We start from the raw sequence: 13,445 nt of genomic DNA, 5'->3' as shown, positions 1-13,445 counted from the left end.
AAGAAGGAATTCCTTTCACTAATTCTCACAAAGGCGTTATATGGGCTAGTGGCGGCCATGTTAAATAATCTACCTTAAGAGATGTCTTATAAGTCAGGATTCTCCTTGAATTTTGTCAAGTATATTGGGCATATTTTGGACTGTCAAATTTCAATATTAAGTCGTGTTACCTTGGTGGGGTGTACCTTAGGCAAGTCATTTAACTTTGTGGGGCACATTTCCTCTTCTGTAGAATCCGAGGTTTGGCCAAATGATTATCGTGGTCCTTTCCACCACTAAAACCACTTTAAGGCCCTCAGTTGGAAGCACTTGGGAGAAAGTCCTGGCAATCTAATCAGAAAAATTAGCCACTGATAATACTATGGAGTACAGTTCTACGCTGACACACGAGGTTACCATGAATCCGAATCTGCAACGGGTTCTTGTTTCTTTATAGAGCAGATACATATACGGCTTGTCTGGGCAGCATGGGTCTTTTAGGAATAATTCAAAGGTATCTAAAATACTGAAAAAAATCTCAAAGCTAAAATCTCATTAACTTTAACATGAACATCAGGCAAAAAGTGTTATCAAAAAAGAGGGAAGAACACTAAGGTTTTTCAGCATCTACTATGTGTCAGGCATTTCTCATAGGTTATCTCATTCAATTTTATAGCCATCTTATCAGGTGCTGTTATCCTCATTATCTGGAGAAGGAAATAGCTAGTGTGTTGTAGATCTGATCACACTGCCCCTCAGAGGAGAAGCTTCTAGTGTCTCAATAGTCTAGATCAAGAAAAACTAGAAAATGCAAGTATTAGTGTTATCTGGAATAGGCCATAAAAGAGGTAGAAAGATCTGGCAGATGTAAGCATTAAGTCTGCCAAAATGGTTAGACAAGGGATCCACAAACTATGGCCTGAGGGCCAAGTCTGCCCACAGCTTGCTTTTGTAAATAAAGTTTTATTGGAACAGTCATGTCCACTTGTTTATGTATTGTCTATGGCTGCTTTCACACTATGATGGCCGAAGTGAATAGTTGTGACAGAGACCCTTTGGCTCGTAAAGTCTACAATATTTATCACAGAAAAAATGTGCTGACCCTTGGTAAAGATATATGCTTATAAACTATAACCCATCCACTCCAAGAACCTATCACCACCACCTTTGTTATTAAAATTTCTGCTGGAAAATTTATTGAGGGTCAATGCATCTATCCTTACTCAAGCATACTGGCATTTCCTTTTCTATTTACCACCACCAGCACTGATATTAGACCAGCTCTTCAAACAATTGTATCCCCTTTATCATTCATTGGAGCCCTGGTGACAGTGGTTAACAGCTCAGCTGCTAACCAAAAGGTCAGCAGTTTGAATCCACCAGCTGCTCCTTGGAAACCTTATGAGGCAGTCCTACTCTGTCCTTGGAAACCCTATGGGGCAGTTCTACTCTGTCCTATAGGGCCGCTATGAGTCAGAATTGACTTGATGGCAAAAGGTTTGGTTTTATCACTCATTGTTATCATAAAACCCAAACCAATCACTTTAATTGTACTAAGAGCCAACAGGTTTCCCCCACATGCGTCCCAGATGCTAGCTCCAAATCAATCTGGGTGCTGTTCCAGATTGACAGTGGAATCAATGTGCCAGAGCTGTGTTTCTTTATCGTGTTAAACTCAGTGTTGTGGTAAAGAAATGCCATAAATGTCTTTACTTATTAATGTATGATTGATGTCCAGAGATTATTTGTGATGCATAGCGACCCAATAGGACAGAGAACTGCCCCATAGGGTTTCCAAGGAGCGGTTGGTGGATTCTAACTGCCGACATTTTGGTTAGCAGCCAAGTTCATAACCACTGCACCAACAGGCTCCTTCAATACCACAGTCAACTCGAAAACATTCACATCACCATGAAAAGAAAACCTCTCTCCCCATTGGCAGTCACTCCCCATTTTTCCCCAGCCCTCCTGTCCTAGGCAACCCCCTTTCAGTGTTTAGTCTCTACAGATTTGCCTACTTTGGTCATTTCATATAAGTGAAATCATACAATATGTGGTCTTTTGTGACTGGCTTCTTTCATATAGAATAATTTTTGAAGGTTCATCCATGCTGTAGCAAGTATCAGTACATTTCTTTTTATTGTCAAATAATATTCCATTGCATAGTTATACCATATTTTGTTTATCCACTTACTAGCTGATGGTCATTTGAGTGGTTTCCATTTTTTAGATATTATGAATACTTTGCTATGAATATTTGTGTACAAGTTGTGTGGATACATGTTATATACAGAGGAGCAGAACTGCTGCGTTATGAGATATATCTATGTTTAACCTTTCGAGTAACTACTAGACTGTTTCCCAAAATGGCTATATAATTTTACAATCCCACCAGCAATATGAGCATTCCAGTTTCTCCACATCCTAAACACTTGTTATTATCTATCTTTTTATATTGCCATCTTAGTTGGTATGAAGTGGTATCTCACTGTGGGTTTGATTTGCATTTCCCTGCTGGTTTATGATGTGGAGGATCTTTTTATGCACTTATTGATGACTTGTGTGTCTTCTTTGGAGGTATGGCTATTCAGTTCTTTTGCCTGTTTTTTTAATTGAGTCATTTACCTTACCATTAAGGAGCTCTGATGGCCCAATGGTTAAAGTGCTCAGCTACTAACCAAATAAAAAAAGATCTGAGGATCAAACCCACCAGCCACTCCACTGGAGAAAAATGGCGGCAGTCTGCTTCTGTAAAGATTTACAGCCTTGGAAACCCTATGGGGCAGTTCTATTCTGTCCTATAGGGTCTCTAGGAGTCAGACTTGCCTCAGTGACAGTGGATATGGTTTGGGTGTTCACCATGAAGTATGATGCCAGCTGTGGGTTTTTCATAGATCCTTTTTATAAGGTTGAGGAAGTTCCCTTTTATTCCTAGTTTGTTCAGTGCTTTTATCAAAACCCAGTCAACCCAGCTGCCATCTAGTCAGGTCCGACTCCCGGTGACCCCAGGTGTTTCAGAGCAGAACTGGGCTCCACACAGTTCTCAATGGCTGGGATCTTTCAGGAGCAGATCACCAGGGCTTCCTTCTGAGGTCCCTCTGGGTAGATCCAAACGACCCACCTTTCAGTTAGAAGCCCAGTGCTTAATGATTTGCACGACCCAGAGCCTCCTTTTACCATGAAAGGGTGTTGAATTTTGCCAAGTGCTTTTTCTGCATCTGTTGAGATGATCATGTGGTATGCAGTTTAATCTTGTCTATTCCCTTTTCCAAACACTCGAGAGAAAACTACAAAAAGTGACATTTACTAAGTAAATCATAACTTTACAACAAATTATAAAATAGCATTATTACAAAGGTTTCTAGTTAGGTAATCTATATAGGTATCTAACAAAATCCACTTGAAAAATACAGCTGCATGAAGAAATTTTTCTGACTAAACAGGTAAACTTCACCTGCTGATTAGGGGAATATATACAGTAGCCCCCCTTATGCATGGTTTCACTTTCCCGAGGTCCAAAAATGTTAAATGAGTAGTGTCACGAAATCTTGCCACGTCCTGCTCAGTCCCGCCACACTCACAGACCTTTTATTACAGTATATTGTTATAATGGTTCTATTTAATTATTAGTTATTGTTGTTAATCTCTTACTGTATCTAATTTATAAATTAAACTTTATCATAGGTACCTATGTATGGGACAAAACATAGTATATATAGGGTTTGGTTTCCGGCATCCACGGGGGTCTTGGAACACATCCCCCGTGGATAAGGGGGGACTACTGTATTCTTATAAGAAAAAAGTGGCACAATAAATTAATAGATAGCATAATCATTAGCACTTTCACATGAAAAAATAAACCCATTGCCGTCGACTCCGACTCACAGTGGCCCTATGGGACAGAGTAGAACTGCCCCATAGGGTTTCCAAGGAGTGGGTGGTGGATTCGAACTGCTGACCTTTTGGTTAGCAGCCAAGCGCTTAACCACTGTGCCACGAGGGCTCCCGCTTTTACATACACGGGAAAAAAATACATGGTAGAATTATTAAAGTTCTCTGGTAATTACTGGCATCTCCTTTTCCATTTATTTTCATATTAAAATAAAAATTTCTATTTTAAGAACGTCACTGTATTGAGTTAATCAAAATATCTTGTACTTTATACTGTAAAATAGCACATTAACAACATGTTTGTCACACAAATGTTCAAGAGCTGTGTTGTCTGTAAGATAAATAAAATATGATTCTCAATCATTGTTTGACAGTGCTCCGGGTAGTATATACGATGCCTTCTGCTCTAATTCGGTCCAATATTGGTCCATAGATCGCCTTTGAAAAGGGCCCCATCAAACCTTTGGCTTGAATTTCACCTGGAAGAAAATAAGTTTGTAGTTACCATTTGAAAGGTGATGTTAGAAGCTCACTTCCACAGCTAGAGTCTCCATGTAGAGGGTATCATCCCGGCAGTAAACTCAGAGTCAGTGAATTGCTGGAGGCCTAGCTTTTTAAAAATAGCTGTTTAAATGCCCCTTGCTAAATTATGACTTAATCAGCGCTCTGTATGGAAAAGGGATTAATTTTAGATCAAAAGCACAGCTGGAGTTAGTGGCAAAATTTATACACTTAACTGCATTAACTACTGCCAACACCATCAGAAAATAATGTAAGAAAGTTAAGTAAAACTGGTGACTGAGCTGGGACTAAAATTGGGCCCAACTCCAAAGTCTATCTTCTTCACTCACCACAAGGTGACTTTCAGGCACATGGGTCTTCTGAGATGGGGTATAACTTACAGGGAATGCCACCAGTGTTCAGCTCAAGAGTAATTACTTCATGTCCAGGAACTGAATGACTGGGAAGTGCTATGAAGATAGATTCAGTCTGCAAATGAATAGAACTTACCATAAAGCAGCATTTTGGCCGCCATGGCAGTGGGTAACCCCACAGTTTTTGCCATAGCTGAAAAGCCATTGATATCCCCATAAACTACAAGATCAATTGTCTTGTTTTCCAAATGTCCAGAAGGATGTCTAATTCCAAAGGTGTCTCTCATCACAATCATATCTCTCTCTCCAGGGCCTTAAAACAAATAGACATTTTAAAATATCACTATCATTACAACTCAAATTTTGTACTTCATCTCCACCTGCCCTTCCGTTCCTATAAGTTTCCCTTCCCACTAGATATGGTCTTTTCACAACTGTCCATATTGCTTTGTAGCCCAAAGACCAAGTGAAAAACTCCAGGAGACTGTAACTCTGGTCGCGTTCCTCTGACCAGTTGGTATTATTCATTTCCACAGCAACAGTCTCCATGTAGAGGGTATCATCCCAGCAGTAAACTCAGAGTCAGTGAATTGCTGGAGGCCTAGGCATTTAAAAAATAACTGCTTAAATGCCTCCTGCTAAATTATGACTTAATTTGCACTATTTTTTATCATCCTGCTGCAAAGGCAACAGGCTTTTCTCCCTAAAACGTTTCTGCAGCATTTCCCTAAATCGTTAAAATTTTAAAATAAAACCAATGTTCTTTTTTTCCTTCTCATAGCACCCAACTTCATTCTTACTTATTAATTCTCTCATTCTTTCCTCTGGAAAAACAACCCAAGTGCCCTTCCCTGCATACCATACCTCCCCATTGGTACTACTTGGCTCTAGCCCTCCAATTTAACCCTCAGGTGGCACTGATTGCATCTTATGATTCTTCTTCAGGGATGTTTAGCTAATACCCCACGGCCTACCGTAGGAGAGCTTCATGGCCAAATGTTTGGAGAGTGCATCCACAATGGACTCTGCCTGAGGGACTTGTTCATCCTCAAGTAAGCCCAACCTGAGAAGCACAAAAGATGGCTGTGTTAGTTCAAGCAGTGTGTTTTCACCCGGGAAGCAAAAAGGAGCTCCTTGAATTTCATCTTTAAGGGGCAGAATCACAAGATGATAGTCCAAGTGGTAGGACTTCCTGGAATTCTACATTAAACAATAACAACAATAATCTTTTACCCTTTAGAATCACCCCAGACCTTCCCTAGGCTATGATGCCTGGAGCACAGCTCAGCATTGTAAGGTGGGGTTGTTGCAAAGCTTTATGTGGGATTAATTTGCAGGTTAGTTGTCTCACATTAAGGATATCAGCACAATGCACCATGGCTTTGTTGTGTCAATGGGTTTTTACCACGTCATGCGAAGGAATGTTTTAAAGTAGTTGGAGAAGATTCAGAGAATCTCCTGTGTTATTGTTGTTAGTTGCTATCGAGTCGATTCTGACTCATAGCGACCCCATGTGTGCAGAGTCGATCTGCACTGCATGTGGTTTTCAAGGCTGTGACCTTTGAGAAGTAAGGCTGTCTCTGGGTGGGTTTGAACCACCAACCTTTTGGTTAATAGTACAGCACTTAAACATTGTACCACCAAGGGACTCCTGAATCTCCTATAACAACAACAACAAAAAAAACCTCATTGCCATGGAGTCAATTCTGACTCATAACAACCCTATAGGACAGAGCAGAACTGCTCCATAGGGTTTCCAGGGCTGTAATCCTTATGCATCACTCTGAAGACTAAGGTGCGTCTGACCCAAGCCATGGTATTTTCAATCACACCATACGCATGTGAAAGCTGGACAATGAATAAGGAAGACCGAAGAAGAGTTGACGCCTTTGAATTGTGGTGTTGGTGAAGAATATTGAATATACCATGGAATGCCAAAAGAACGAACAAATCTGTCTTGGAAGAGGTGCGGCCAGAATGCTCCTTAGAGGCAAGGATGGCAAGACTGCGTCTTACATACTTTGGACATGTTGTGAAGAGGGGTCAGTCCCTGGAGAAGGACATCATGATTGGCAGAGTACAGGGTCAGCGGAAAAGAGGAAGACCCTCAACGAGGTGGATTGACACAGTGGCTGCAACAATGAGCTCAAGCATAACAACGATTGTAAGGATGGCGCAGGACCAGGCAGTGTTTCGTTCTGTTGTGCATAGGGTCACTATGAGTCGGAACCGGTTCGACGGTACCTAACAACAACAACAATCCTTATGCAGGGGCCCTGGTAGCACAGTGGTTAAGAGTTACAGCTGCTAACTAAAAGGCTAGTAGTTCAAATCCACCAGCCTTTCCTTGGAAACCCTATGAGGCAGTTCTACTCTGTCCTGTAGGGTCACTATGAGTCAGAATGGACTTGACAGCAATGGGTTTGGTTTTTGGTTTTTAATTTTTGTGGAAGCAGACTGCCACATCTTTCTTCTGCAGAGCAGCTCATGGGTTCAAACCACCAACATTTTGGTTAGCAGCCCAGCGCTTAACCACTGCGCCTCCAGGGTTCCTTGAATCTCTTATAGGGAAACAAAATCATCCTGTCTTTCTCAGGAGCCGAGTGGTAGGATTTCAAAACTAGTATTTCCCAAATTACAACTACCATTGAACGTCTCTCTTTACCTACTTCTTACCTCCAAATGAACATGATGCATGGTAAGCTCTCCAAACAGATCAACATCACAGTAATAAATCCATCAAAGGCAAACCTAAAATGTTTCTATCTCGACCTTTCCTTGACTAGAAAGGGCTAAATCATCACTCCAGTGTAGTCTGCTCTAAGTTGCTGTAAGTGGGTTCCTACCCTTCAGCGGCCTCTAGCTGGGTACTGTCTCCTCCTAGTTTTCTATAGACAGCTTCCTTAAGCACGTCACGCTTGGAGGAGGGTGAAATCCCAACTAGGTCACAGAGGAGTTCTTTCTGATTTAAAAAAAAAAAAAAAAAGATAAAAATTTTAAATTCCTAATAAATTGAGAAATTTTCCTCTTGAGACATTGAACCTCGACTGCATTTCAAATTAGAAATGACAAGTTATAACACATACACACACGTGCAAGCACGCACATCAGTAAATGCATCGGAGTCCAGAATGATGTTGCAGCAATAAAAATGGGTTATAGCATCAACTCAATACTAAATAGAACACTACCATACCTACTAGCACATTCCACCTTTTTGGACACCCTCTCCATTACTTTTCTGACCCATTTTCCTCTACCCTCCGGCAGTCAATTTTTGTCCAGATAAAGTAAAAGGGGCTTAGTGCTCTGGTTGCTAGTAGCAACCACAGTTCCTTTGTAGGTTCAACAGATGAGGATGGCCTTGCAAATAACAAAAATCCCAAAGGAAGAAGAACATTGAAAAAGTAGGAGCTTTTTCTACTTTCCAAAAAAGACTTTTTCCAGGCTCCTGTGGGAAAAGTTCAGCTTTAGACCAAGGTCCACAGACCCAATCCAGCCCACTGCCTGTTTTTGTAAATAAAGATTTGTTGGAACTCAGCATTTGTTTACATATTGTCTACGGCAGTTTTTGTGCTACAATGGCAGAGCTGAAGAGTTGTGACACAGACCATATGGCCAGTAAAGCTGAAAATATTTACAATCTGGTCCTTTACAAAAAGTTTGCCCAGTCCTGTTCTAGATTGTAGCTACTGGGACCACCTCCAAGAATCCCTGCCCCAGCCTTCCCAATCTAGCTGCCTCAGCCCCAGTTTCACTCTATAAATATTCACTCCTGTCCAACAGGTATATTTATGAAAAGTAAAACTTAGATTGGAAGGGCTCTCATACACAAAAAAACTGAACTTAAAAGCAGCTGGCTAGCAAGAATGCTATGTCTCTTTGGGGGATTTAATGGGGATTGGCAATATCAGTCCTTTATTCCTGTGATCCATTTCTGGCATTTCTATTGGAATCTGGGCACACCAGTTTAAGACGAATGACTAAGCAGCTAGCAACAAGTTAATTCCTGGTCAGTTAATAAAGCTGTACTTCACATTCAGTTCCAAGCTTCCAAGTTCACTTCTAACCCCAAGACTCTAAGATTTTGGTAATACAAAGATAAGGGCATAAACTCAATAAAATTCAAATGGTCAAATGAGAGAACTGTTGGGATTTGGGGGCTGGGACTCCAGCTCTGAGATATCACCAGCATCCCTCCTGGGTTAGCACCTTCAGGAGGCCCGAGCTTAACTCCTGTCATGAGTTTGACAACTGGCAGAGCCCAGAGCTCAATACAGAGAGCAAGTCCATCTGTTCCCAGGGCTGAGGGGCAGTCAAATGGCAGAGGTTCTGCAGGAAACAGGCCTGGTGAGTCAGCCTCTATGTCCTCTTCTATGTCCTCTCCAACCTCCAGTAACAGCAAGGTTCCCTATTTGGAGACTTTGGGATTAGTATTTATTTTCCTGCACATACGAGACAGAATGGGTTCTTTTGCTGGTCCAAAGCAGAGTTCAGTTCTCAAAGTTCAGAAGGCATTTCTGAAGAGCAGCTGACAGCACACAATTCTGGAGTCACTCACCCAGGTAAGAAGGCTGGCCTCAGGTCGAAGGGCAGGAAATGCATCTCTGTTTATGAGACCCAATTTTACAAATCCATTCAAAGCTTTGGCATATCCCTGAAACAAGAATTAATAAGTAGTACATGAAATTTCCTTCTTTAAAGAAAAAGAATTTAAAGCTTTGTTCAAAAAGAGGGTTCTATCTCTATAACTAATTTAGAAAACAGGCTGAAAATAAGTCATTTGTATTGATGGTATGGATGCAACCATTTTCAAGCTTGAACTGCAATCAATAGTGTCATATAATCGCACCGGTTTATATAAGAGGCCTAAAAAAATTTGGTCTTGTCTTTTTTTTCCAGGTAACATGTGCACGGGATTTTCTGGCAACATAAAGGCAATTTCTTCATGTGTTACATGAAGTTTAGCAGAATATTAATAGTACAATCAGTCGTCTTCTTTTTTATAACGGAAGAAGGTACTTATAAGAATATTCCCCAAAAGCAGATAACCCATTCTATTGGTTAAAAGTCACTACTGTAATTCGTATAAAAAAAAAAATCAGTTGCCCTCAAGTTGATTCCGACTCATAGCGATTCCATGTGTGTCAAAGTAGAACTGTGCTCCACAGTGGTTTCAATGACTTTTTTTTTTAATAGATTGCCAGGCCTTTCTCCCCAGGAGCCCCTGAGTGGACTCCAACCTCCAACTTTTTGGTTACCAGCTGCGCATGTAACTGTTTACACCACCTGGGGACTCCTAATTCATATAGAGAGAAGGAAAAGAAGTAGAGATCAGAGGTATTTTTCTAAAATGTAGATGCGATCCTGTCACCCCTCTGATAAAAATCCCTCGTGTGTCCATTGCTTACAGGACCATGAGGTCTTTGGTATATTATTTTATAAAACTGGTCTCAATATGCCCTACACCCTACAGCCTGACTCCAATCATCATTTCCTCCACTTACCATTCTCCAAACATGCTGTGCTCTTTCAGAGACCTGGGCCTCCGTACAGGCTGCTCCTGGGCTTGGACAGGCCACTCTTCTCACATGTGAAATGCTTAACAACTCTCCCTTAAGACCCAGCTCAGCATGCCTTCTGAGCTCCCTAGGAGAGTGGGCATTCCCTTCTTCCCTGGATTCTGGTAGCATTTTGTATACACCTCTAGCCCTTACTCATATTCATAGTCACCCTATAAGACAGAGTATGACTTCCCCATAGGGTTTCCAAGGCTATAATCAGGCAAAGATGTCACCTTGAAGACTAAGGTGCGCCTGACCCAAGTCACAGTATTTTCAATCGCAGCGTACGCATGTGAAAGCTGAACAATGAATAAAGAAGACCAAATAAGAATTGACACCTTTGAAATTGTGGTGTTGGCAAAGAATATTGAATATACCATGGACTGCCAAAAGAATGAACAAATCTGTCTTGGAAGAAGTATATACACAATGCTCCTTAGAAGCAAGGATGGCGAGACTCTTCTTACATACTTTGGACATGTTGTCAGGAAGGATCAGTCCCTGGAGAAGAACATCGTGCTTGGTAAAGTACAGGGTCACTGCAAAAGAGGAAGACCTTCAACAAGATGGACTGACACAGAGGCTACAACAATGGGCTCAAGCCTAACAACAATTGTAAGGATGGTGCAGAACCGGGCAGTGTTTCGTTCTGTTGTGCATAGGGTCGCTATGAGTCGGAACTGACTCGACGGCACCTAACAACAACAACAACAACAATGACTGTTACGTTGTTCTTCCGTGGAGTGGCTGGTGGGTTCAAACTGCTGACCTTTTGGTTAATAGCCCAGTGTCTAACCACTGTGCCACTACGACAGAATTGACTCAATGTCAACAGGTTTGGTTTCGGGCTTTTCTCTGGCACTTAACACAAATTGTAATTGTCTGTTCAGCAGCTAGACTGTAGGTATAGAAAGCAGGGAAAAGTACATGTACGTATAGGCTTCATCCCCACGCCCTCACCAGCATTCCAGTTAGCTGACAGAGAACAAATGACTAGATAAATGGATTCTGAACAATGGATGAAGTGAAGGACCCTAGAAGTATGCTCTCCTGTGAGGAAATCAGAGGGAAAAAAAACAGGAGGGCTAAAATAGGGGGCTAGGAAGAAAGGCCTGGTAGTCTGAAAATCAGCCAATGAAAACTTTATGGTTCACAAAGGTCCTGTCTGCAACTGGTAACAGAAATAGTGCAGGACTGGGCAGTGTTTTATTCTGTTGTGTATGGAGTTGCCATGAGTGGGATCGACTCGGTGGCAGCTAATGACAACTTCATATTTTAAATAACATGGTAGGGGACGGCCTCGCTGAGAACAAAGCCCTGAAGGATATGAAAGAGAATGATACAGATATCTGGGGACAGAAAGTTCCAGGCAGAGGGAACAGCTAGTAAAAAGGTAAGAACAAGGGGTAAGTACACAGAAGAATTGAAAGGTTTTCACAAATAGGCTCATGTGCCTCACATCTTTCTGAAAAAAAGATAATTCGTGGATCTGAATAACACACACAAGACAAATGCTCTCTCTGGCCCTAGCCAGGAAATCCCACGAAGCAGAGATCTAAAATCACAGCTGGATGCCTTTTAGGTACGCTGGTTGTCTTGATCTGGCCATATCTGTAACTGCTCTTTTGTGATTAATAAATGTGCATGGACATTTGGGATTTATGCTCCTAGAATCTACTCTCTATTTTGTAGAAACAAAATTTCAGATTTGCTCTGGAGAAGGCCCTCCCACCCTGGACCTTTCCCCCAGCCCAAGGTCATGTGTTCCCAGTAACACTGACCCTATCTTCAGCTCTAGGGACACATAATATAGGCCAAGCCGATCAGCACATCTTATCTCTCTGACTTCAGGAATTAGTCCCAGCTATTTTATTATTATTATTATTATTAGGACAAAAATGAGAGTTTTGACTATTAGGAAAATGTACTTTTTTATTCCTACTGGACTTGAGCCTAAAAGGCCTGAGACTGAATCCAACATGGGAAGGCAGAGCCAAGAGGTGAAGAGAAACCGAGTCCTGGTGAGATCCAAACTCAGGGGCAGATTATCCAATAGGCAAGGGAAGCCCCTTGAACAATTTCACGTTTTTTCACCACATCAAAGATTCTGCTTCTAGGTATGGCTGGCGTCAGTCTATCTCTCTCCCAACCCCACAGCACCTTCCTACAGAATCAAAGCCTTTTTTCAAATTTACAGTCCCTGACAGGGACAGATTACCCACTCAGCCAGGTACGCACAGACTTACTTGTGCTTATTTACTAATCTGTAGTGAACAATTTCACGTTCTCATCACATTATTTATCTGATAATCCGCCCCTGCCCAAAGCCATTGCTATTGAGTCATTCCAACTCATAGTGACCCTACAGGACAGAGTATAACTGCCCCGAAGGGTTTCCAAGGTTGTAAATCTTCACGGAGCCTGACTGCCACATCTCTCTCCCATAGCATAGCTTTTGGGTTCAAACCGCCGACCTTTGGTTAGCAGCTAAGCACTTAACCACTGTACCACCAGGCCTCCTCCTGGTGAGGTCACTTGTTCCCAAATCCTGGTAACCTGAAGCTGTCCCTCCGCCTGTGCCTTACTCCTCATGAGTTTGTAAGTTCCCTTTTTGCTTGCTCTTTTGAGTCTCTAAAAGACTCAATCAAAAGAATCCTGAGAAAACAGGCTCTAATCTGGTTTATCATCTCAATCGCTTTGATGACTAAGAAAAACTCAGCATATACGTCACTTACGTCAAAACAGGCAATAAAAATGATCAAAAATACAGCTACTTACCTTATATCTCAGTGTTCCCCGCAACAAAGTGTGCGCAGACGAAATGCCATAAATCTCGGCATATTTTGTACTGTCTCTGTTGGGGTAGCCTTCCAAATTTAGTCCCGGGAAATAATCCATGGGAGTCACAGCGTCAAGAAAGGAGGCTCCCCCTGCAACGTTCACAACCTGAAGAGCATTGAAAAAGCACCGGTGGGTGTTATGGATAGAATTGTATTTCCCAAAAAGTTTTGCTGAAGTCTTAACCCTTGTACCTGTAAATGTGACCCTGTTTGGAAAATTGTTCTCAGTTTTTTCTTGCCTCTGGATAAAATGTAACTGAATTATGTTCCACCAGAGGTTTTTTGTTTTTGTTTTT

General features: G+C 41.6%; 1 protein-coding gene across 1 annotated transcript in view; it reads right to left on the bottom strand.

Annotated features, from left to right (window-relative positions):
• Positions 1-893: 893 nt before the first annotated feature.
• The window catches only part of AASS (aminoadipate-semialdehyde synthase), a 52,063-nt gene continuing 39,511 nt past the window's right edge, over positions 894-13,445 (bottom strand). The window contains exons 18-23 of the mRNA XM_003407023.4: positions 13,088-13,255; positions 9,307-9,402; positions 7,592-7,707; positions 5,720-5,808; positions 4,882-5,058; positions 894-4,349 (exon numbers count right to left, since the gene is read on the bottom strand). Of these exons, the coding sequence (XP_003407071.2) occupies positions 4,231-4,349; positions 4,882-5,058; positions 5,720-5,808; positions 7,592-7,707; positions 9,307-9,402; positions 13,088-13,255 (765 nt within the window). The 3' untranslated portion in view covers positions 894-4,230. The remainder of the gene's footprint in view (positions 4,350-4,881; positions 5,059-5,719; positions 5,809-7,591; positions 7,708-9,306; positions 9,403-13,087; positions 13,256-13,445) is intronic.

The sequence above is a fragment of the Loxodonta africana genome, chromosome 8 (assembly GCF_030014295.1).
Source record: "Loxodonta africana isolate mLoxAfr1 chromosome 8, mLoxAfr1.hap2, whole genome shotgun sequence".
Classification (NCBI taxonomy): Eukaryota; Metazoa; Chordata; class Mammalia; order Proboscidea; family Elephantidae; genus Loxodonta; species Loxodonta africana.
This window is presented reverse-complemented; position numbering and strand designations above follow the sequence as displayed.